The sequence below is a fragment of the Hylobates moloch genome, unplaced genomic scaffold (genome assembly GCF_009828535.3).
Source record: "Hylobates moloch isolate HMO894 unplaced genomic scaffold, HMol_V3 SCAFFOLD_18, whole genome shotgun sequence".
NCBI lineage: Eukaryota > Metazoa > Chordata > Mammalia > Primates > Hylobatidae > Hylobates > Hylobates moloch.
The window spans coordinates 8469156-8492475 of NW_026652293.1; the positions used below are offsets into that span (position 1 = coordinate 8469156).

The window sequence follows — 23320 nt, forward strand, 5'->3', positions numbered from 1 at the left end:
TAGAATGAAGTAATTAGTAGAAGGCCACAGAACTGGTTAGTGTCAGAGTCAGGACTCGAACTCAGATCCCCCAACACTCGGCCCTGTGCTTGCTCTTATGTTACCCATGCTTCCTTTTGAGAATCCTAATCATCTGGATAAGCCCCCAAGAATAGAAGCAGATTTCAGAGGGAAAAGGAGATAGCAAGTCAGGGCAACTATCTCTGGGCCTCATCCTATTTGCACAGAAAACCCACAGCAAAAGGGGAGGCTGGTGGAGGGAAGAATGCCAAACCAGCTGCCACCTCCTGAGGCCCTCCAAATTTGGGAGAGATACATTGGTTCCTGTGTAAGATGGATCCTCTCCAGTCACAAAGGAGATAAAGAGCTCCATGGAGGGATGGAGACATCTGTAACTCACACTAGAAAAATAATCAAAGGATCAGTGGAAGTAGAAAAGTGGGCAGCCACTGGGGGTGAGTCCTCCATCCTCAGCATGCCCTGGATACACAGGGGAGGCACCATCCTCCTGAAGGCCTGAGGGGAAGGCTGGCTCCCCAGCGTAGCTGGAATCCATCCAGGGCCCTAAACTGGCTGGCAGAAGGGGTTTCCCTCAGGGAAGGGGATCCAGGTCTATTGTCCTCCATTCTCTTCCTCAGGACCAGGGTCTAAATCCTGCCACTTTGTTACCAGTTGTGTGGCCTTGGACAGAATAATGCTCATTTCACAGGATTAGGTTATCAAGATGGCCAGAGGGGAAGTGTTCCCTCTCCGCCATCTAAAGCAAGAAGGAAAATCTATGGCCATTCTCATTTCACTCTAAATGAGCACTCAGAGTGGAGATTCTGGACCTAGCAACTCCAGTCCTCAAAAACCAAGTCAAACCGGGCGCGGTGGCTCACGCTTGTAATCCCAGTACTTTGGGAGGCCGAGGCGGGTAGATCACGAGGTTAGGAGATGGAGACTACGGTGAAACCCCGTCTCTACCAAAAATACAAAAAATTAGCCGGGCGTGGTGGCGGGCGCCTGTAGTCCCAGCTACCCGGAGAGGCTAAGGCAGGAGAATGGCGTGAACCCGGGAGGCGGAGCTTGCAGTAAGCCCAGATCGCGCCTCTGCACTTCAGCCTGGGCGATAGAGGGAGACTCCGTCTCAACAAAAAATAAATAAATAACCAAGTCAAACCTCATAACCTACCGCCAGTGCTCCTGGCACCAAAATCACAAGAAAACCTTGGGTGGAGCAACTATTTTCAGACTTAGGGACACAGGTTAGATAGTCGGCATGTAAAAATTTTAAATAAATATGTATCCCTTTGGGTTCTCTCCACTTCCCGCCATAAATAAATTCCACGTCATAAATAAATTCCACCAAGTGGTTGAGGGAATCTACTCAACCTTAGAAGCCCTCTTTTTTTTTGAGACGGAGCCTCACTTTGTTGCCCAGGCTGGAGTGCAGTGGCGCCATCTTGGCTCACTGCAACCTCTGCCTCCTGGGTTCAAGCGATTCTTCTGCATCAGCCTCCGGAGTAGCTGGGATTACAGGCGCTCACCACCACGCCCGGCTAATTTTGTATCTTTAGTGGAGACGAGATTTCGTCATGTTGGCCAGGCTGGTCTTGAACTCCTGGACCTTAGGCAATTCGCCTAAGAAGCCCTCTTTGAGGAAGAAGGAAGACGTTTCCAGGGCCATTGGATTCCAATATCCAAGTAAGGTTGATCTAACTGAAGACAAGTGAACTCGAACCATAGGACAGCTCTGCACTAACCCTCCCACTAGGCTGGATTCTGCCTCCGTCCCATCCCAGCTCCCCTCCTCCTTTATGGACTTAATGAAGTGGTCAAGCAATTATAGATTTTGGCTTGGGACAAGCAAATTACTCAGGATGAAGAAATACTTTGGTGACCTCTAGTGCCCTCGGATCGCCCCTTGCCAATTGAGAACACAGTACAATAAAACAACAGGGCATTAACCAGGACCAAGCGCCACTCAGAGGCAAGTGCATCTCCAAGGGCCCTCAGAGTAAGCTTCTGGGCCTCAGGCGGCCTCCGCTGGAATCCCCTAGTCCCCATTCCTGGTGGGCGGGGCTCCATTGACACCTTTTTGGACCACGCCGAGGGGGAGGAGGCGGGGCCTGGAGCTCCGGAGAGCCAATGTGGACGGCCGTGGTCACGCGCCGCCGTCGAGCAGGCCAATGGGCACCGGGGGGCGTGTCCAGGGCCTCGGGCTCAGGGCTTTTATAACAACTTGGAATGCTGTGCTTTACTGCGCGCTCAGGTACTGCTGTGGCTCCCCGTCCTGGTGCGGGACCTGTGCCCCTCGCTTCAGCCCTCCCCGCACAGCCTATTGATTCCCCTGCCGCAGTCGCTCACCTCCTGCTCGCCATGGAGTCGCTGGTTTTCGCGCGGCGCTCCGGCCCCACTCCCTCGGCCGCAGAGCTCGCCCGGCCGCTGGCGGAAGGGCTGATCAAGTCGCCCAAGCCCCTAATGAAGAAGCAGGCGGTGAAGCGGCACCACCACAAGCACAACCTGCGGCACCGCTACGAGTTCTTGGAGACCCTGGGCAAAGGCACCTACGGGAAGGTGAAAAAGGCGCGGGAGAGCTCGGGGCGCCTGGTGAGTGCGGCTCCCTCTCGCGGCGCGGGGCGGGCTCGGGCTTGGCCGCCGGCAGGGAGCGGAGGAGGGCGGGCGGGGGCTTGCTCGTTGCTCTGCGGAGAGGCCAGCGTGGTCTTTACCGCGCTGAGCTTGCGGGGCTACTGCGGGGGTGTCCCTGGCAGATGTGTCGGTCCGTGATGGCAGGGACAGTGGTCGCAAACTTGCGAAGCCCAGCCAGCAACACCGTACCGCTGTGATGATTGCCAAATAAAAGGGAGGCTGTGGATAGTTGGCGCGGAAAGACGAATCGTGTCGTGTCCTGGGATAAGATGGATGGGACTTAAGTTGAGTTTTGCTGGGAACAGACAGTTCAATAGAGTGCAATGGGAAGAGGAAGTAGAAGGCACTCCATCTTAATAGGTATTTGGTAAATATGTGTGTGGTTGAATGAATGGATGAGGTGTGGAGTTCCCCAACTCCCAAGAATCTGGCAGCCCAGCACACTGGAGCTCTGGCACAGGGGGTGGGTTTTGACATTTAGGTCCTTTCCAGCTCTAAAATTTAGTTGAAGTTTCATTATGATGAGTTTTTGATTCTGGAATATGTGAAACCAGGTCCACTGTACCAGAGACACCTTTCGGTTTGGGGACCTTTTCAAGAACATACCCTGTTACTTTGGTGCGAGTGTAGGAGTCTAGAAGTCTGTGTGACCTTGGGCAATTTCCTTCATCTCTGTACTTTGTTTCCCCTTTTGCAGAACAGTAGAAAACACAGCCTGCCTCACAAGCTGCTGTGAGGATTGAATAAGATCGAAATATGAACTTATATTGCTCCTGACACATAGAACTTGCAGTGAGAACTTCTGGAAAGGCCAGCCCAGAAAGGATGGCAAATTTGTCAAAAGTTAGTTAGCAGTGGTTAACTGGTTCTCAAACTTGAGTTTAAAGTACATAAGAATCACCTGGGATGTTTGTTTAAAATACTTACATTCTCTGGTTCCACACCCAGAGTGATTTATTCTGAAGGTCTAGGATAGGGCCATATAATGTATATTTTAACAAGTCTTTTAGAGCAGGTGGTTTAGGCATTATTATGTTTTGCCAAATCCAGTTAGGTGCTGGTTGTGAGTGTGTGTGTGTGTGTGTGTGTGTGTGTGTGTGTGTGTGTATGGTTTGCCCTATTGGCTACATCAGCAGTTACTTCCCCAGATTGTGTTTGCTTTTGCAACCAGTAGCTGGTTTGAAATTCAAGAAGTCATTTCATTGGTGAAGGAGACTGGATGTTGGAGAAAGGGGTAGATTATGGCCCCATCAATAGGACCGAGTATGTTTTTCCTGCTATCGCCTGGCACAGTCACCAGTTGCCTGCTGCCAGGTTACAGCTATTGGGCAATCATGTACTTCCTGGCTTGCCTTTTCTTTCTCTTTCTACAAAGTGTGAGGGCCGGGTGAGGCTCCAGGCTTGAGGCTGTTGGACCCAGGTTTTGTCAGGGGCTTAGCTGGAAAATAGCTGCTGGTGGCTTGTGCTTCGTGCCTCTTGGGGGTGGGGAGACTGGGTCGTGGGGACTGGGGTGGCCCAGAAACTGAGAAACTGAGATTGAAGTTCAGAGATCCCATCAAGCTCTTGACCCAGGTCACTGTGGGGTGTGTGTGTGGGTGTGTGTGTGGACATGCGTGAGAGAGAGAGTGTAAGAGAGAGATCTCATTTGATTCCAGAGTGAGATATACTAGCTTTCAGTTTTCAAACCTCAGTGGATTTAGGCAGGGATTCCAGCTCTTATAACGTCAGAAGATACTCCCTGGCCTCATGCCTCTTGCTCTATGTAGGAAGCCAAGATCAGTAGACGTGGGACCTGCTGTGAACCTCCCTGATCCATAGACCACCCAGTTCTGCAGCTGGGAACTTGCTCAGGGTCTCCTTGTTGGAGAGCAGCTGCCTGCTGTGCTAATGGTTTCTCAATTCTGGAGCATTGCCTCTTCCCCACCCCACCCCACCCCTGCCTCTTGACTGTCTTCCGTGAATCCAGAGAGACCTAGTGCCTCAGGATACTTCAGTAGGGGAGAGGGGTGTGGGAGCTTGCCCAAGACCAACCCCAGAATGAATTGAGATTGTTGGTGGGAGCTAGATTCAGAGGAAAGCCTGCTGGGTGACTTCTATCCCAGTTTTCTCTCTACCTTTCTAGCACACTTCCCACTCCCAACCTGCCTAGATGGGATTATCAGGGCCAGATGGGATTGGCTGAGGGAAGGGCGGGTGGGTGGAACTAATGGCTGCTCTAGGAGGACATCAAAGGAAAAACAAATATTTGCCCTGGCTCTTCAATACATTCCTGGTATCCAAATGACATTTCCTCCTGGGACTCTCCCAGCTCCCCTAGCCACCCCTCCTCCTAAAGAGAAAAACACATGCTGGGGTCTCTGAAATGGTGGAGTCCACCAAAGCCTTTGGATGATCTGCATGGAAGTCTTACCTCCAAGGGGAACCATGAGGGGTGTGAGTCCAAGTGGGTGATGCTCTGGAGCGAGAGTGCTTCTGTCTTTTTTATGTATTGGAGTGCAGTGCAGGATTTCAAAATGTTTGGAAATGACTGAGGTGGTCCAAGTCCTTCATTGACAGAGTAGCTGAGGCCCGGAGAGGGGAAGTGACTTATCCTGTAGCTGGTGAGTGGCATGCCTGCAATATGGGCTCCTGGATGACCAAGTACTGAGTCCTAGACTGGGAGTTGGCCTTGAGATGAGCCCAGGCTTGCCTCATTGTACTTTGTTATTCCAACAGTTAGCTCCCGCTGCCTTTCCCAGCACTCCAGGCAGTGATTCAGGTGGGAAGAGTCACTGGGAACCAACCCCCACCCTCACATACAGTGACTGTGTTGAAGGATTCTGGGTGGGTGAACTACACTGTATTCCTGGGTTTCAAACCTTGTTGGGGATGCTGCGTAGCTGAGAGTCAAGGCTGCAAGCATTCAGATCGTGGCTCCGTTGCTTACCAGCTGTGCAACCTCTCTGCACCTCAGTTTCCTTATCTGTAAAGTAGGGGTGATAATCATTCCTACCTCGTGGGATTCTCTTAGGATTAAGTAAGATAGCATATGTAAAGTGCTTAGCATAGTATCTGACACACATAGTGTTATTATCCCAGCAAGGCTGGCTTTGATGAAGTCCTGCCCTTCCCTTTCCTGGGGAATCCCTGCGTCCTGGAGGTCTGTCCTACCCTGAGAAAGAGTATGGATTGTGCTTGGCTTTCCTAAGCCAAACCGCTTTGGTTGCTGCTTTGTTCAAAGTCCTCTTCTCTCCTTCTGCCCCAGCTCCAGAGAAGGACTCCTGCCTGGCTGGCTGCCAAGGGCTTGCTTGGCGGGACACTGCCCTCCCAGCTCCCTCTGCACCTGCCTGCTCAGCGGCAGGGAGGGAGGCTGCAGGCCACTCTTGTCCTTGAGCCCCAGCCAAACCACACAAGAAGGCTGGGCAGGGAAGCTCCTTGCCCAGCAACCCGATAGAGAGGGCTGGAGGATGGCAAGGAGGGGGCAGCACAGTATAGAGAGGTGGCTCAGGCTCCCCGCGGAGCCCATTCCTGATCCCTGCCTAGCTCTCTGGCTGGTGTGGTGGGATGGTGAGCCACCCCTAGGCCCACCCCCACTCTGCCCAGCCTGGGCCAGCCCAGCCCAACCTCTCCTCTGTTATCTAAATGGGTCATCCCCCAGCTCCTTGCCCTGCCTCCCAGACAGCAGCTGCTCCACAAAAGGCCAGAGAGGAATCAAGGATCTTGGCTCCAGCTCTGGGTGATAACTATGATGAGAGATGCCCAGCTTGCACCTTCTCTCCCTCCACCTGGAACCAGCATCTCTGGATCTTCTTTTTCTAAAGACCTTTCTACCATCCTCTCCTGAATCCAGATCGTTCCTGATCTGAGTCCCTGGGAGGAAGGCAGTGTTTACCAATTGAGCCACAGCACTTACCTCTCCAGGGTGTTGGCAGAGGAGTGGGCGTATTTGTGTATCTGTAAGTGGGATGGGGTGGCTGGTGATACTACAGCCTGGCCTAGGGCAAGATATGGGGCATTCCCTTCTCCAGGGATGGGAGGCAGGCAGGGAAATCTCTATGGCTGAGATGGAAGTTTCTCCAGGCACCATCCTTCCATCTTCAATCCTGATTGTGTCTTGTGTTGTGGAACCTTGGAAAAGTCAGTGTGCCTTTCTGGATTTCAGTGTGTGCTGTTTGCAAAATAGAATGAGGAATTAACCCTGCTGCCTTTTCCAATGTTTAGGACTGCAGGGGCAAGAAAACCACTGGGGCAGAATCAGAAATTATGCTCAAGCAGGCTACTGTGGCCATAGTATGGGGCTGCTTATAATAATACTTGGCTAGCACCTTCCTGGCATAGTAGCAGGTGGCCCATTTCTGAAAAAGTTCAGCATAGAATTCTAGAGTTTGGAAGGGTGCATAGAGATCCTGATGTGCAAATTCGTGAATGGCTCTTTCTTTTCGGCCTTTGCTCAAACCTTTCTTTCTGCCTGGAATGCCCTTGTTGCCCCTCCCTAGCCCACCTCCCTTGGCTTAGCAAACCTTACTCATCCTTCAAAATTGAAAGCAGTTTCTCTCCCAGAGGTGGTTTTCCCTGCTCCTCCTATAGGCAAAGGAAGTTCTCTCGAGTGCTCTTGGAGCCTCTCTGCAGGCAGGGACATCAACTGCCACATTTATCTCAATAGAATGGAGTTTATTTAATTGTCAGTCCTCCCACTGGACTGTGGGACTGTCCACTTTTTATCTGAATCCCTAACACCTAGCACAGTGCCAGCCAGGCACATAGTAGGCACTCAGCAGATGCTTGGAGAATAAATATCCTTTCGTTTTTCAGATGAGGACATGAAAACCAGCCAGATGAGTTAACCAAACTTATCTGGTCAAGTGACTTATGTTGAGTTGCATAACTCGATAGGGGCAAATGAGGATTCGATTCCTGGGCTCTTGATGCCACCTCCACTAATCAGATGTTCAAGTTTACGTTATTATCATTGAATCTGGTTTTCCTTCCCCTTTTGAGTAGGGTGGCCATATATTGTATTATCTAAACTTGGATACTTTAGAGAGTAAAAGGGGCAATATTAGTAATTAGACCAAGACTGTCTCAGGCATGTGGCCTTCCTGCCTCTGGGTGATTGGTTCAGCAATTGTTACCCTCTTCCTTGATTTTAGTCATTTTATTTTTATCTTTTTATTTTTTTTAAGACAGAGGCTCGCTCTGTCACCCAGGCTGGAGTGCAGTGGTACAATCTCAGCTCACTGCAACTTCTGCCCCCCGGGTTCAAGCAGTTCTCGTGCCTCAGCCACCGAGTAGCTGAAGTTACAGGAATGCATCACCAGGCCCAGCTAATGTTTGTATTTTCAGTAGAGATGGGGTTTCACTATGTTGGCCAGGTTGGTCTTGAACTTCTGGCTGCCCGCCTCGGTCTCCCAAAGTGCTGAGATTATAGGCATGAGCCACTGCGCCCAGCCTAATCAACGTATTTTTATTCTAGAGAATAGTTGCCTATCTTGCAGATGAGAACAAAGGTCCCTAAAAATTAGTCCTTATAACCGAAGTGGACTTCACCCATGTCTAGGAAGAAGAGGAGAAAATCTTACCTGAGCACTGCTCCCATCTCAGTCAAAGATCGTCAGCCCAGTGACTTAACTAGTAAATATTTGCAATTTATGTTCACTAGTAAACAATTGTTGAACGCTTTCTCTATGCTGAGCTCTGTCTAGGACTGAGCTGTTGCTCTAATTTACTTTGACAGGCTAGCCAGCAGATAGCTAGAGCCCTCTCCTGTGGGGCCAGGATAGGCTGGGGATCAGTGGCCCAGCCCCACCAGGGCGGTGTGATGCATGGCTCCTTTTGTCTGCCACCTGCTTGAAGACTGATGGAGGCCTGATGACACAACTTGTTTGCTTCCTGGAAAGTGCCAGCCGTACTGTGATCTCCTGGGACCTAATATGGATACCTGGTGGGTCCCTAACTTACCCCCTGATGCCAGAGCACAAACTTGCAGGAGGCTGGAACTGTTCAATGAGGATTAACAATTCTGATGTAGAATCATGGGCTTCTGGAGTTGAAAGAGATGGATCTTGGGGTTCAAGTTGTGCACTATCCCTCATGCAGAGACTCCTCTCAGCCCCTCTAACACCCCTTTCTCCTTTTTTTGGAACCTCATTTATTTTAGGCCTTGTCATCTTTCGAGTTCTGCCCCCTAAGCCTATGATGATTTATTTCACTATTGTATCTGCGAGTACACAACTGTACGTCCAAGATGTGCCTATGTGTACATCTTAAGTTCTGAAATAGTTTTGATTATCTAGATATGGGATTTGTGTTTATATATGATTAATCGTTTTGCTCTTTATGGACCTTTATCTTTCAAGAGCTCATAGAACTTTATCCATTGTTTTATTTTAAACAAAGAATTTTAGAGAGAAAATAACTTGTCCATAAAATCTCCCCTTCAGAGAGAGGAAAAAGGGTATGGAGGCGAGAGGTGTGTGAGACTGATACTCCAAGTTGAATCCAGGAGAGAGAGGTACCTCCTAGTTAAAGGAGGATTCAAGCCGTCTCTACATCTACCCCTGGCCCCCCGCCCAATTCCAAGCCCAGGTTTTTGTTTTTGTTTTTGTTTTTGTTTTTTGCTTAGCTCACTAGGGAGAGATGGATGGTTTGGAGCAAAAGGGGGATAGCCCCATCGCATCCCCTGCAGCTGCAGCAGGGGCCTCTCCAGCATCTCGGGGAGGAGGCTCCATGGTGACCATCCCTCCCGCCTGCCATTGTCCTCCCTGCCCTGCTCAGGAAGGGCCCGAGAGCAGGGCCTCCCCTCTTTCAAAGATGAAGCTCTGGGGGAGGAGTGGGGTGGAGGGCACGCCATCCCTGGCCCGTTGCCGGGGTGACCGGGCCAGGGCATTGTGAGCGGCTCCTCTTACGGGATTAGGGCTGTTCCGCATTCTTGTCCGATGGAGAACACAGGCCGGCAGGGCCTGCTGCCCCTGCAAGCCAGAAGCCATTGTCTGCCTCCAGAGCCCTGTGAAAGGGTGGATTAGAGGCTCCTCCCCTCAAGCAGGGGTTTCCTTTTTTCTGTCTCCCTTTGAATCTTGAGGGGAGGCAAACCCTCCTGGGAAATTGAACAAGGAGCTGTTTACCACAGTCTAGGTCTTCAGATTTCTCACAACTTGCCTATCTCCCATAAGAGGAAGTCTCGTATTTACCATTTGCGTCCTTGGGCAGCACTTGCCAGGAACTGGCCGGCCCTGTGACACCCCACCCCCACCCTGCTCCCGCCTAGCCCTGCAGCCTCTGAGGGCCCCGTGGCGTCTGTACAGCTAATTTCATAGACTCAGAGCAGGAAAGCCCCTCAGATCTCTTAGTTAAACCTGTTTGTTTCACAGAAAAAAAAAAAAAAAAAAAAAAAAACCCGAGGCTCTGAGAAGGGGTGGGACTCGCCTAGGGGGACAGTGACAGACTCCCCAGGCAGCATCTCTCCCCAGCTCCGTGCCTCAGGCCCTGCTCTGTGGTATTTTCTGGGGTTTTGTCCAGGAGCTGCTGCTGAGGAGGGTGGAGCAGAGAGGGACGGAGACCCTTGGTGGCTCAGAGCTTTGCTAGCTGCACCTCGGCAGCCCTCTTTCCATTTCTTCCTGCCTCACTCCACCTTTCCAAGCACTTTGGGAAGCCGAGTCTGGAGGATCGCTTGATCTTCCACCACATACTGCCTGGAGGGTTTAGTGCTCATGTGGTGTTTCTCGTCTTGCTGGGCTAAGATAGCAAGCCCTGAGATAGCAAGCAACTGTTGAGTTGTTTGTCGTCAGGGGAGGAACATTTCTTAACTGGACTGAATAGACTGATGTTTGGGGGCTTTTTTTTTTTTTTTTTCATAATTTTGGGACCAATTTTTAAAAACGTGGTAAAACATACATAATATAAAAGTTACCATTTTAAGTGTACCAGTAGTGTTAAATTTAACGTTGTTGTAAACCAATGTCCAGAATTCTTTTCATCTTACAAAACTGAAACTCTATACACATTAAACACCACCTCCCCATTTCCCCTCCCCCAGTCCCTGGTAACCACCGTTCTGTTAATACTTTCTGTCCCTATGAATTTGCCTATTCCAGGTACCTCATTTAAGTGGGATCATACAATATTGATCCTTGCGTGACTGGCTTATTTCACTTAGCATAATGTTTTCAAGGATCATCCATGTTATAGCATGTGTCAGAATTTCATTCCTTTTTATGGTTGAATAACATTCTATTCCATCCTATGGACATACCACATGTAGTTTTTTCCTACATTTCTTTTTTTATTTTTTTCTAGACAGGGTCTCACTCTGTTGCTGGCTCACTGCAACCTCTGCCTCCTGGGCTCAAGCAATCCTCCCACCTCAGCACATGCCTATAGCTGGGACTACAGGCATGTGCCACCATACCTGGCTAGATTTTGAATTTTTTGTACAGACAGGGTTTCACCATGTTGCTCAGGCTGGTTGCGAACTCCTGGCCTCAAGTGATCCTCCTGACTTGGCTTCCTAAAGTGCTTGGATTACAGGCTTGAGCTACTGCACCCAGACGTATCCCTACTTTTCTTGATGGACATTTGCGTTGTTTCCACTTTGTGGCTAGGGACTGATTGCTTATAGCAAGTTACAGTACTGGAGCAGAAAAAGTACCAAACTCAGAATCAGATGGCCAGTAGTTGAATCCACTTGCACCAGTTAGTGACCGTATGACTGAGCACATCATCTAACCTCTCTGGGTCCCAGTTTCTTCACCTGTAAAGGGTATTGATGATGCTTTTTGTGCCCACCTCCCAAGGTTGTTGTGAGGGCCAATCCATTTACTAATGCAACAAGGAGTTACTCTGTGCCTACTGTGCATCAGGCACTGTGGTTAGCGTCAAGAATTCAGTGGTGAGCAAAACTGGCTGGTCCTTGTCCTCATGGTGCAGATTGGCACATTTGCTTTATAAATCATAAAGCATCAGCCTTGCAAACGCAGGTTTTTACCTTCCTTGTCTACTGTAGACTATGAATAAGGAGGTGACTGGTCCATATTCCTTCCTGCTGTATGGATCATGTGCACTCAGCTCAGGTGAGATCTTTTTCTAGAGAAAGTGCGCTCCAGCCTCCTACCCTGGTGAAGGATGGAGTGGCTTCTCTGGGTGTACTCTGTGGCCTTTATAGCAGCTACAGGCAAACCACCAGGACCAGGGCCCCTAGAGTGCCCTCTGTCAAACCTTTTCCTGCCAAACCTTTCTCCTCACTCTCCTGCATTCTGTTCCCAGGTGGCCGTCAAGTCAATCCGGAAGGACAAAATCAAAGATGAGCAAGATCTGATGCACATACGGAGGGAGATTGAGATCATGTCATCACTCAACCACCCTCACATCATTGCCATCCATGAAGGTATAGTGGGGCCCTTAAAGCTGGAAGTTGGGAGTCTGTGTGTGTGCATGTGTGTGTTCACGTGTGTGTACATGTGTCAGAAGAAACAACATAAAGAAGTAAAAAAATATGGGCTCTAGAGAAGGGCAGGAGCTGGATTTGAAACTCAGCTGTATGACTTTGCACAACTCATTGAATTTAGTCTCTGGGCCTCAGTTCCTCATTTATAAAATGGGGTAATCCCATCTACATCACAGTGTGGTTGCAAAGATCAAACTGTTTATGTCATTGAATGCTCCACTCATGGGAGGTACTCAAGGAATTGCAGGGTTTTTTGTTGTTAGAATTTGGTTTTCCCTACTTGAACACTACCTTCCTAACCTAGTGAGCTCCTTAGCAATCTGGGGGAGGCTGAAACATACATAGACCTGCACCTGTCTCAGGTGCGTGGGTGCTATTCTTCATGTGTCCCAAGAGCCAGACCTCCTAGAGTCTGACCTGGGCTCTGAATCATTCCTGCCACAGGGCTGGCTCCTACCTCTCCTTGTCTTTCTTGGCCTCCTCTTCTCTGACATCAGTGCTGATTTCACCACTCCAGCTGCCCTCCTCCCCATGACCCAGACAACAAAGTGAGCAAGAGAGAGTGACGAAGGAAAGATGGAGAGCCCTCTCCTACACACACCTGCCGGCGTCGAGCCTTTACATAATATCAGTTAGATGAGAAGCGAGGGATAGCAACAGGAGGGAAGAAAGGGAGTCTGTAGCTCTGCCCTTTGTCTGTATATTCCTGGTGGGGAAAAAAATAGAGCAGTCTCTGCTCTTGGGTGGTGTTCATAGAAAGATTAAGGGTAGAGCCTTAAGGGTAGAGCCTTAAGACACAGCCCTGTGGCTTGAGTCTATCCCATGAAGAGCCAGGCAAGTGGCTGAGAAGGCTAATTGTATCTCTGTGTGCTTCCCTCAGGGAAGAGTGAGGAGATGACAAAGTATTGGTTAAGCCAGGCTGAGTGTGGTGATTGGAGTGTGTGTGTATATATATGTGTGTGTGTGTGTATGAATTCTGCCTTACACCCATATCTCCAGCTAGGCTGAGTGTGGTGATTGGTGTGTGTGTGCATGTGTGTGCGTGTGCATGTGTGTGTGAATTCTGCCTTACACTCGTATCTCCGGCTGGATCTGGGAACTGAGCGCTGCAGCTCAGGGTATGGCTTCTCTGGCACCTTCAGATTCAACAGACATAAGAACATCATAGTTACTGTGTGTCTGGAGGGGCTCCCCCAAATTCATCCCCTTCCTGCTACAGGCTTCAAGGGATGTGAGGTAGTGGGTGTGCCTCAGTCCTGGGAAATGACCTCTAACCTAGCTGTTCTCCTAAATGTGCCCTGGCTGGCTTTTGACTCCCAATTTTATGGCACAAAGTTTGCATGCGCCCTTGCAGAGATGATGAGAGCCACAGGGGTGGAGTCTCAGCCAGGCATCCCCAGGAGGCTGGGCCTCCACAGATAAGGGTCATTTACTCCTGTCCCCCTGGAAAAAAGGACAGTCCTCCTGGCCATGTATCCAATTCCCTGGAAGCTGGGACTCCTCTAGGGAGAAGCCTCTTCACTTCACTCCTTCTCAGAGCCTAGACAGCATTAGCTCTGGGGCAGGCCAAGCAAGCCAAACTCATAGGACCCGTTTGACACAAAGATGCAATGTCATGGACATACATGTTCTAACACACACCAGGCAGAAGGGCCAGTTGGGTGAACCAGCCACTCCCTACCTAGTCTTCAAGTGGCAAGAGGGCCACTCCTACCCAGAGAGATGAGCCAGCTGGGATGAGGTGGCTGCCAGGAACCCAGCCAGTCAATTAATTACCAAATATGTATTGATTGCTTCTGTGTACAAGCCCTTATGCTTGAGGCCCTGCCCTGGATCCTCTGGATGGAAGTCAGAGATGGTGATGGATATCTCAGCTCTCCCTGGTGCTTTATAGTTCATGATCCACTTTAATATACTTTTATTCCCTCTTCTGATTCTCAAGACAGACATTATTATTGGCCTTATTTTTCAAATGTATGCATGAGGGCACTGATTATAAACATAACTGTGGCCGGGCGCGGTGGCTCACGCCTGTAATCCCAGCAGTTTGGGAGGCCAAGGCGGGCAGATCACACGGTCAGGAGTTCAAGACCAGCCTGGCCAACATGGTGAAACCCCGTCTCTACTAAAAATACAAAAATTAGCCTGGCATGGTGGCGCACACTCTTCATCCCTGCTACTCGAGAGGGTGAGGCAGGAGAATCACTTGAACCTGGGAGGTGGAGGTTGCAGTGAGCCGAGACCATGCCACTGCACTCCAGCCTGGGTGACAGAGCGAGACTCTGTCTCAATAAATAAATAAATAACCGTAGGTACCATTTATCGAGTGCTTGTTTATGTGTCAGACCTATACCAGCTTGCTCAGCCAGCCCTGGAACTGCAGCTGACTTTTTATGTTTCTCACCCCAGCCCTGTGAGGTTGCCTTATTATCCTGCTTTTCAAATGAAGAAACTGAGGCACAGTGGTTTAATGACTTGTCCAAGATCACCCAGCAAACCTGCATTCTTACTCATGTATCTAGAAGAGATTTGCCCAAGGCCACAAGGTGAAAAAGTACCAGGTTCTTGAACCAAGGAGCCTGGCCTTTCATTCCCATCTAGTGACGTCTCTGCTTTCCTGAAAGGGCAGGGTCATTTTCAGAATTCCCAAAAGCCTGAACTTTCAAGGAGGCAGAGGATGAGCCAGTGTCTTTGGCCTCAACTCATGGCTCCTGGAAGATGCCGAGAACTTCCAAGGCCCTTCTTCTGCCCTTATTTGCCACCGTACAGCCCCATTAGCAGATATCCCTGGAGGGGGGTCCTGTCTGGTTTGGGGCCTAGGGTGAGGGAGGAGTGAGTCACCCCCAGTGGAGAGCAGTGCACTCTGGGAGGGCCTGACATTCCTTGCCTTGCTCTGCCCAGTGTTTGAGAACAGCAGCAAGATCGTGATCGTCATGGAGTATGCCAGCCGGGGCGACCTTTATGACTACATCAGCGAGCGGCAGCAGCTCAGTGAGCGCGAAGCTAGGCATTTCTTCCGGCAGATCGTCTCTGCCGTGCACTATTGTCATCAGGTGAGCACCTACCTGCTCCAGCCATGTTCTCAGTGGGTGGTCCCCCGGGCTCTAGGTCTATTTTGGACCAGAGAGGTTCCATGACTTGTCCAGGATCACAAAGAAACAGAGGCAAAAGTAGATTCTGGACTCTCAGGGAAATGTCAGTGTCTCTGACTTCGAGTCCCTTCCCCGGGGATAGAAGGGCCTGTGATTTCTTGCAGCACATACCAGTAAAGATGGGCATTCCCAGCCTAACTGTGCTCAAGCCCACTTGGCTCCCTTTGTGTTTACCTCAGTCTCCAGACTGGGCCCCTCGTCATCTTCCCTTCCCTGGTGACCTTCCCCTGACTGCCCCCTCCTTCTTTCAGAACAGAGTTGTCCACCGAGATCTCAAGCTAGAGAACATCCTCTTGGATGCCAATGGGAATATCAAGGTGAGTCCCACTTCTTATTTCTAGAAGCCTCCTTGCCCACCCCAGCTTTTCTGCACTGTCCCCAGCTAAGTAGCTCTAAGCTCTTGGTGGATTCCCGAAGGAGCTGAGCAAGGCTGACCTTCATTGGTACTGGTAGGGACCTCAGCCATCATCCATTCCAACACCTCATTGTGTGGATGGAGAGCTGGAACCTCAGCTGAGGGGTGCTTTGCACAAGATCATACAACTAGCGTGTGGCTGAGCCTGGACTAGAACCAAGATCTTCTGACTCCCAGATCAGTGCTCCTTTGATGTCATAAGGCTGACAGGAGTCTAGATCTAAGGTCAGGTTTGCTACAACCTTGGGACAGGCCCAGCCTGAGTTCTTCTCATGTATGTACACACTTGCATAGACACACACATGCATGCTTTAGTCTGCTACAATTAGATAGCCCTTTGGAAACTTCCCACAGATGAAGGACTCCAGCTCCAGCTTCCTGCTTTCTGCAGCTGCTAGATTTCCATGCTTAAGTAGTTAAATTTGGGCATGGAGAAGTTCATGTTGATGGGATAAACTGAGATCTCAGGGCTGGAGGAAGGACATGGCACAAGGAGGCTGGTCCCTGCAGGCACCTGGGAAGGTGACACTGCACTCTGACCCTCTTCAGAATCTTCCTGAACCCAGGACATAGTCTCTTCCAGCGGCTCTTGACCTGTACCCTGAGGTGCCCTGGTACTGAGTTCATTCCCTCTTACCAGCCAATTCCCGGAGCAGGTGGGGCTCTCTTTGATGCTGACCAGAAGGGAGGGAAGCCAGAGCCAGTAAACCCGCATAATCAGGCACAAACATGGACAGGCATGAACTTTCCTGTCTGTACCAATCATGTGCTTCATTATGGGCTTCAACTGGTAACTGCTTGATAAGAGGCCAATAAAACCATAAACAAAGGAGCCAGAGTTTCATAAACAGCCCCTCCCCACCCTGAACACACATAACCCTCTGATGGGGTGAAGAAGTGGGGAGCACCAGGGCATGGCCTCAGCCTCTAACTGAGGATAGGTGGGAAAGGGTCTCTCTGGGCAACGAGACGATGGGGTTGGGTTCTCAAGCCCTCAATATCAGATGGTTCAGGGAGTCCTGGGCTGTAACCACAGCCCTGACGTTTGTTCTGCCCTCATTATTGCTTCTTAGCTATATTGGGCTGACCCCAGATTCCTGCCACCAAGTTCTTGCCCAGGTGTGCACACAGGAATGAGCCCTTTGCTAGGAAGGGCAGCTCAAGTCTTATGTGGTTCATTGGTTATAGGGCTTGCTTGTTCCTGAGGGCCATGACATTATCACGAGGTGCTGGCTTTCCCCCTCCATCTGGCTGACCCTCCTTTCCGTCACTAAACATCCTTAGAGCCTCATGCAGGGTCTCACCTGGGCTAGCAGCTGCAGGAGATGTGGGGGCAAGAAGGTCAGCATGGGAGTATACAGTGTGTCTGGAAGGCAGATCTAATGAGCAGGGGCTCCAGGGAGGCATTGGAAACTCTAGGCTTCTAGAAGAAGGAGATGGGAGACTTTCCAAGGGATATGGGCATGGGAGAGCATCTCTATAGTAGAATGCCGTGTGAGCAAAGTGGTCTGGGGAGCAGTGAGGATCCTGGAGCCCCCGCATACCTCTGCCTAGATGCTCCTTATTGACACAGCTCCTCAGGGTTCGTTCTTCCAGGGCCTGAGCTATGCTGACAGTGCTCAGTGTAGGATAGGGGTCATGGGGACCCTTTCCTTCTATTGGAGCCTGGGTTTCCCCAGGGTCTGGAGAAAGGCGGGCCAAGAGCTACAGAAAAACCCAGGCCTTGACATGATCTGTGCCCGTGTTTGACTCAATCCTGCAGATTGCTGACTTCGGCCTCTCCAACCTCTACCATCAAGGCAAGTTCCTGCAGACATTCTGTGGGAGCCCCCTCTATGCCTCACCAGAGATTGTCAATGGGAAGCCCTACACAGGCCCAGAGGTAAGTGGCCACCCTCCCCTGCCAGCCTGCCTCAGATGTTTACTATGACTTTAGATCCTGGGAGATTGATGGGCTAGTTTTCTCATTATTCACATTTTCAGAGCACAAAACTCAAGCCTCCCAAAAAGTAGTAACTTGCCAGATGTCTAGCCAGGAGTGGCAAAACTAGAACTAGGCCGGGCACGGTGGCTCACACCTATAATCCCAGCACTTTGGGAGGCCGAGGTGGGTGGATCACTTGAGGTCAGGAGTTCGAGACTAGCCTGGCCAACGCGGTGAAACCCCGTCTTTACTAAAAAAAAATACAAAATTAATGGGGCTTTGTGGCACACCTGTAATCCCAGTTCCTTGGGAGGCTGAGGCAGGAGAATCACTTGAACCTGGGAGGCAGAGGTTGCAGTGAGCCAGGATCATGCCACTGCACTCCAGTCTGGGCAACAGAGCAAGACTCCATCTCAAACAAAAACAAACAAACAAACAAACAAAAAAAACCCCTAGAACTAGAACTTAGGTCTCCTGACTCCTAGGTTAGTTCTTTTCCTCCCTCACCTTCCTCATTCCTGTTACCTTTCCCAGCACCTAGTCCAGCCTCCCGAGAGTGATGTGGAGATGATATCTGTCACAACCACCCCTTCCCCAGCCCGGAAGAGATGACCTGGCTATAGCTCTTGTGCTTGTGGCTATCCCTCCCAGGGAATGCGATTGACAACATCTCAGCCCCCTTCTGCAGCATCCCCGTCTTGGCCCCTGGGTAGGAGAGGTGGGTCGTCCTCAGGTGTGCTGGCCTCTGAGTTCTCCAGCATGTGACATTTTCCCATCTGGTATGGGCATCCCTGCTGACCTCCCCCGTCTCTCTCAGGTGGACAGCTGGTCCCTGGGTGTTCTCCTCTACATCCTGGTGCATGGCACCATGCCTTTTGACGGGCATGACCATAAGATCCTAGTGAAACAGATCAGCAACGGGGCCTACCGGGAGCCACCTAAACCCTCTGGTGAGTGAGAGGTGTGGGCGTTCTTATCCAGGCCTGGGGTGTCCTTCACTCATTCCTAAGGCAGGAACTACGCAGTGGCAGTGAAGTCAAAAGGGCAACAGTCCACCATGGCCCATGGTTGGTTAGGGTACCCTCCACCGTATGTCCAATGTCGAGACCTCTGGGGAAGGAGGGGATAGCTCTTTCTTCCCCACAGGGGCATGCTTGATTATATTTGGGAAGTGGTTCCTAAGGTCTCACTTAGATCTTTGCTACAGTTGTCTCATTTCCTATTGCTTTTGTTCTCATCCTCAGAAATCTTTTTGTCCTTCACTATGACTCAGAAGGCAGGAAGAAGCGTGTGAGAGCCCCAATTTACCCTGAACACGGTCTCTACCTTCAGAGGGTTGAATTTCAATGGAGAGAGAGAGGATAGACACCAACATACACACAAGGGCTCATGAAGGGGTCACAGTCCTGAGGGGTCAGAGGACAGAGAGGCAGCTGGAGGAGTCAGTCCAGGAACTCTGGACTGGGGAGCTGTCCTGAGCCAAGGCATGTATAGAGCCCTAGGTTGGAAGGGACGCATCCGACCCAGGAGTATGCAGTGTCTTAGCTCAAAAGGGGATGAGTTGGGGACAGGGGACAGGGAGTGCCTATTCTGGGAGCTGCCAAACTGAAGCACCTGCCTTTTGTCTTCCAGATGCCTGTGGCCTGATCCGGTGGCTGTTGATGGTGAACCCCACCCGCCGGGCCACCCTGGAGGATGTGGCCAGTCACTGGTGGGTCAACTGGGGCTACGCCACCCGAGTGGGAGAGCAGGAGGCTCCGCATGAGGGTGGGCACTCTGGCAGTGACTCTGCCCGCGCCTCCATGGCTGACTGGCTCCGGCGTTCCTCCCGCCCCCTCCTGGAGAATGGGGCCAAGGTGTGCAGCTTCTTCAAGCAGCATGTACCTGGTGGGGGAAGCACCACCCCTGGCCTGGAGCGCCAGCATTCGCTCAAGAAGTCCCGCAAGGAGAATGACATGGCCCAGTCTCTCCACAGTGACACAGCTGAGGACACTGCCCATCGCCCTGGCAAGAGCAACCTCAAGCTGCCAAAGGGCATTCTCAAGAAGAAGGTGTCAGCCTCTGCAGAGGGGGCACAGGAGGGCCCTCCAGAGCTCAGCCCAATCCCTGTGAGCCCAGGGCAGGCTGCCCCCCTGCTCCCCAAGAAGGGCATTCTCAAGAAGCCCCGACAGCGCGAGTCTGGCTACTACTCCTCTCCCGAGCCCAGTGAATCTGGGGAGCTCTTGGACGCAGGCGACGTGTTTGTGAGCGGGGATCCCAAGGAGCAGAAGCCTCCGCAAGCTTCAGGGCTGCTCCTCCATCGCAAAGGCATCCTCAAACTCAATGGCAAGTTCTCCCAGACGGCGTTGGAGCTCGCGGCCCCCACCACCTTCGGCTCCTTGGATGAACTCACCCCACCTCGCCCCCTGGCCCGGACCAGCCGACCCTCAGGGGCTGTGAGCGAGGACAGCATCCTCTCCTCTGAGTCCTTTGACCAGCTGGACTTGCCTGACCGGCTCCCAGAGCCCCCGCTGCGGGGCTGTGTGTCTGTGGACAACCTCATGGGGCTTGAGGAGCCCCCCTCAGAGGGCCCTGGAAGCTGCCTGAGGCGCTGGCGGCAGGATCCTTTGGGGGACAGCTGCTTTTCCCTGACAGACTGCCAGGAGGTGACAGCGACCTACCGACAGGCACTGAGGGTCTGCTCAAAGCTCACCTGAGTGGGGTAGGCATTGCCCCAGCCCGGGCAGGCTCTCAGATGCAGCTGGCTGCACCCTGAGGGGAGATGCCTTCTCCCCCACCTCCCAAGACCTGCATCCCAGCTCAGAAGGCTGAGACGGTTTGCAGTGGAGCCCTGGGCAGGGCTGGATGTGGGAAGTAGGCAAATGAAATGCGTCAAGGGTTCAGTGTCTGTCTTCAGCCCTGCTGAACGAAGAGGATAAAGAGAGGGGAACGGGAATGCCCGCGACAGAGTCCGTGTTGCCTGTTTCTTGTGTACGTGGAGGGGCCACAGAGACCTGGAAAGAGAACTCTCCCAGGGCCCATCTCCTACATCCCATGAATACTCTGTACACATGGTGCCTTCTAAGGACAGCTCCTTCCCTACTCATTCCCTGCCCAAGTGGGGCCAGAGCTCTTTACACACACATTCCCATTCCTACCAACCACCGGAACTGGATGGTGGCACCCCTAATGTGCGTGAGGCATCCTGGGAATGGTCTGGAGTAACCCTTCCTTATTTTTATTTTTTTTTATTTATTTATTTTTTTGAGACGGAGTTTCGCTCTTGTTGCCCAGGCTGGAGTGCAATGGCGCGATCTCAGCTCACCTCAACCTCCGCCTCCCGGGTTCAAGCGATTCTCCTGCCTCAGCCTCCCTAGTAGCTGGGATTACAGGCGCCTGCCACCATGCCCAGCTAATTTTGTATTTTTAGTAGAGACAGGGTTTCTCCATGTTGGTCAGGCTGGTCTCGAACTCCCGACCTCAGGTGATCCACCTGCCTCGGCCTCCCAGAATGCTGGGATTACAGGCATGAGCCACCGCACCCCACCTAACCCTTCCTTATTTAGCCTAGGAGTAAGAGAACACCATCTCTGTTTCTTCAATGGTTCTCTTCCCTTTTCCATCCTCCAAACCTGGCCTGAGCCTCCTGAAGTTGCTGCTGTGAATCTGAAAGACTTGAAAAGCCTCCGCCTGCTGTGTGGACTTCATCTCAGGGGGCCCAGGCTCCTCTGGACTCCACCTTGGACCTCAGTGACTCAGAACTTCTGCCTCTAAGCTGCTCTAAAGTCCAGACTATGGATGTGTTCTCTAGGCCTTCAGGACTCTAGAATGTCCATATTTATTTTTATGTTCTCGGCTTTGTGTTTTAGGAAAAGTGAATCTTGGCTGTTTTCAATAATGTGAATGCTATGTTCTGGGAAAATCCACTATGACATCTAAATTTTGTGTACAGAGAGATATTTTTGCAACTATTTCCACCTCCTCCCACAACCCCCCACACTCCACACTCTGAGTCTCTTTACCTAATGGTCTCTACCTAATGGACCTCCGTGGCCAAAAAGTACCATTAAAACCAGAAAGGTGATTGGAAGCAGGCCCTGCTGTTCTCTTTGGTGATTGAGGTGGGGAGGGATGGTGCTGAGCAGGTTTTTGAGCTTTCTCCTAATACTCGTTACCCTAGGCTGCCAGGGATGGGAAATAGAAAAACTGCCGAATCAAAACAAACGTGAGCTCAGTAGCTCTGGCCTGACCCTATTAAGCACACAGGTGGGAAGGCCCTGGGCCCAGGGTCCCAGTTGCTCTTCTGGCCTTTGGCACTAAGGTAGAAGTGGATTTGGCAGATTATCCCACCCTGCCCCCACCACCTGCCTCCTTCTCCTCCCACCCCCGCTCCTGTCTGCTTGAGCCCTGCTCCTGCTGCGTAAAGACACCCCCACAGCCTTTATTCTCTCCCTCCTAAGAAATCCCCTTTACTCTGGTGCTAGGCAGCTTTTCCCCACTCCGTCCTCACTGCCTGACTCCTAGAGAAAGCAAAGAATGCCTGGAATGTCCACCCCCACCATACGCCAACTCCCTCAGTCCCCTGCAGAGCATTCCCCACACGCCTGCTCCATTGAGAAACTCCCAGGCTCCGAGGGCTGGGGATGAAAGGGAGGATGAGGACAAAGTGCCGGCCAGCAGCCGGCTGGCTCTGGCTTCAGGCAGCCTCCCTCCCCCACCCCGACCCACTCTGGTAGTCACAGGAGGCCTCCAAACGTCCCCAGCTCTGGCTCCGGCCCCACAACACACCTGTCCTGCCAGCTGTCGGTGCCTGCCCAGTGGAGCGCGTTGGACCTCCCCTCCCGCACCTGGAGAGCTGAGCTGGCAAAGTCACGAGTCTGCAAAGGAGATGAGGAGGGCAAGGCAACTATGAGGTCAAGATGGGAGAGCAAACAAGACATTGCTTAGGCGACACTGGAGTACTTAGGTCTTAAGTCTCTGAGGTCCTACTCAGTGCTGGAACTCTGGGCTAGACTCTGGGTAAACATGGACAAAATCCAGGGGGTGGGTTTATCTCCAGAAGCTTAGAGTTCAGCTGTGGGGTTAGCAGTGCTCCTTTATTCATTCCTCTCATGAATCAAGCCCTTTTGTGTGCTAAGCTTAGTAGAAGACAGAGGTAATTGCTGTATCCCTGGTACAAAAAAAAAAAACAAAAGATCTTAGCCTCAAGGAGGTTACAGACTGGGGGTAAGGTAGCATGCAATAAATTCAATGAGAAATTGTTATTGGTTCAGATCATGTTGAAAGGGAGTTTGGGGATGGCGCGGTGGCTCATGCCTGTAATCCCAGCACTTTGGGAGGCAGAGGCGGGCGGATCACAAGGTCAGGAGATCGAGACCATCACGGCTAACACGGTGAAACCCCGTCTCTACTAAAAATATAAAAAACTAGCCGGGCGCGGTGGCGGGCCTGTAGTCCCAGCTACTCGGGAGGCTGAGTCAGGAGAATGGCGTGAACCCGGAAGGCGGAGCTTGCGGTGAGCCGAGATCGCGCCACTGCACTCCAGCCTGGGCGACAGCGAGACTCCGTCTCAAAAAAAAAAAAAAAAAAAAAAAAAGAGAGTTTGGATGATGGAAAGAACTGCATCTTCGGAGATAATAATAGGGGCTACCATTCACTAAGTGCTTATGGGTCAAGCCCTTTAGGTGTGTTACCTCATGTAATGCTCACGATAGTCTTGTTAGTTCAGTACTATTTTTATCATTCTCATTTTATAAAAGAAATGGAGACTCAAAAACATTAAGTAGTCCAGGTGCAGTGGC

General features: G+C 51.3%; 2 protein-coding genes across 2 annotated transcripts in view; one reads left to right on the plus strand and one right to left on the minus strand.

Moving 5' to 3' along the window:
* Nucleotides 1–23320, minus strand: part of RHEX (regulator of hemoglobinization and erythroid cell expansion) — a 919952-nt gene that overhangs the window by 728849 nt on the left and 167783 nt on the right. The window lies entirely within an intron of this gene.
* On the plus strand, nucleotides 2230–21718 carry NUAK2 (NUAK family kinase 2). The gene is made up of 7 exons (XM_032137066.2): nucleotides 2230–2592; nucleotides 11869–11989; nucleotides 14951–15102; nucleotides 15453–15518; nucleotides 17379–17498; nucleotides 18358–18490; nucleotides 19173–21718. The coding sequence occupies exons 1-7, from the start codon at nucleotides 2230–2232 to the stop codon at nucleotides 20234–20236; spliced, it is 2019 nt and encodes a 672-aa protein (XP_031992957.1). The 3' UTR covers nucleotides 20237–21718.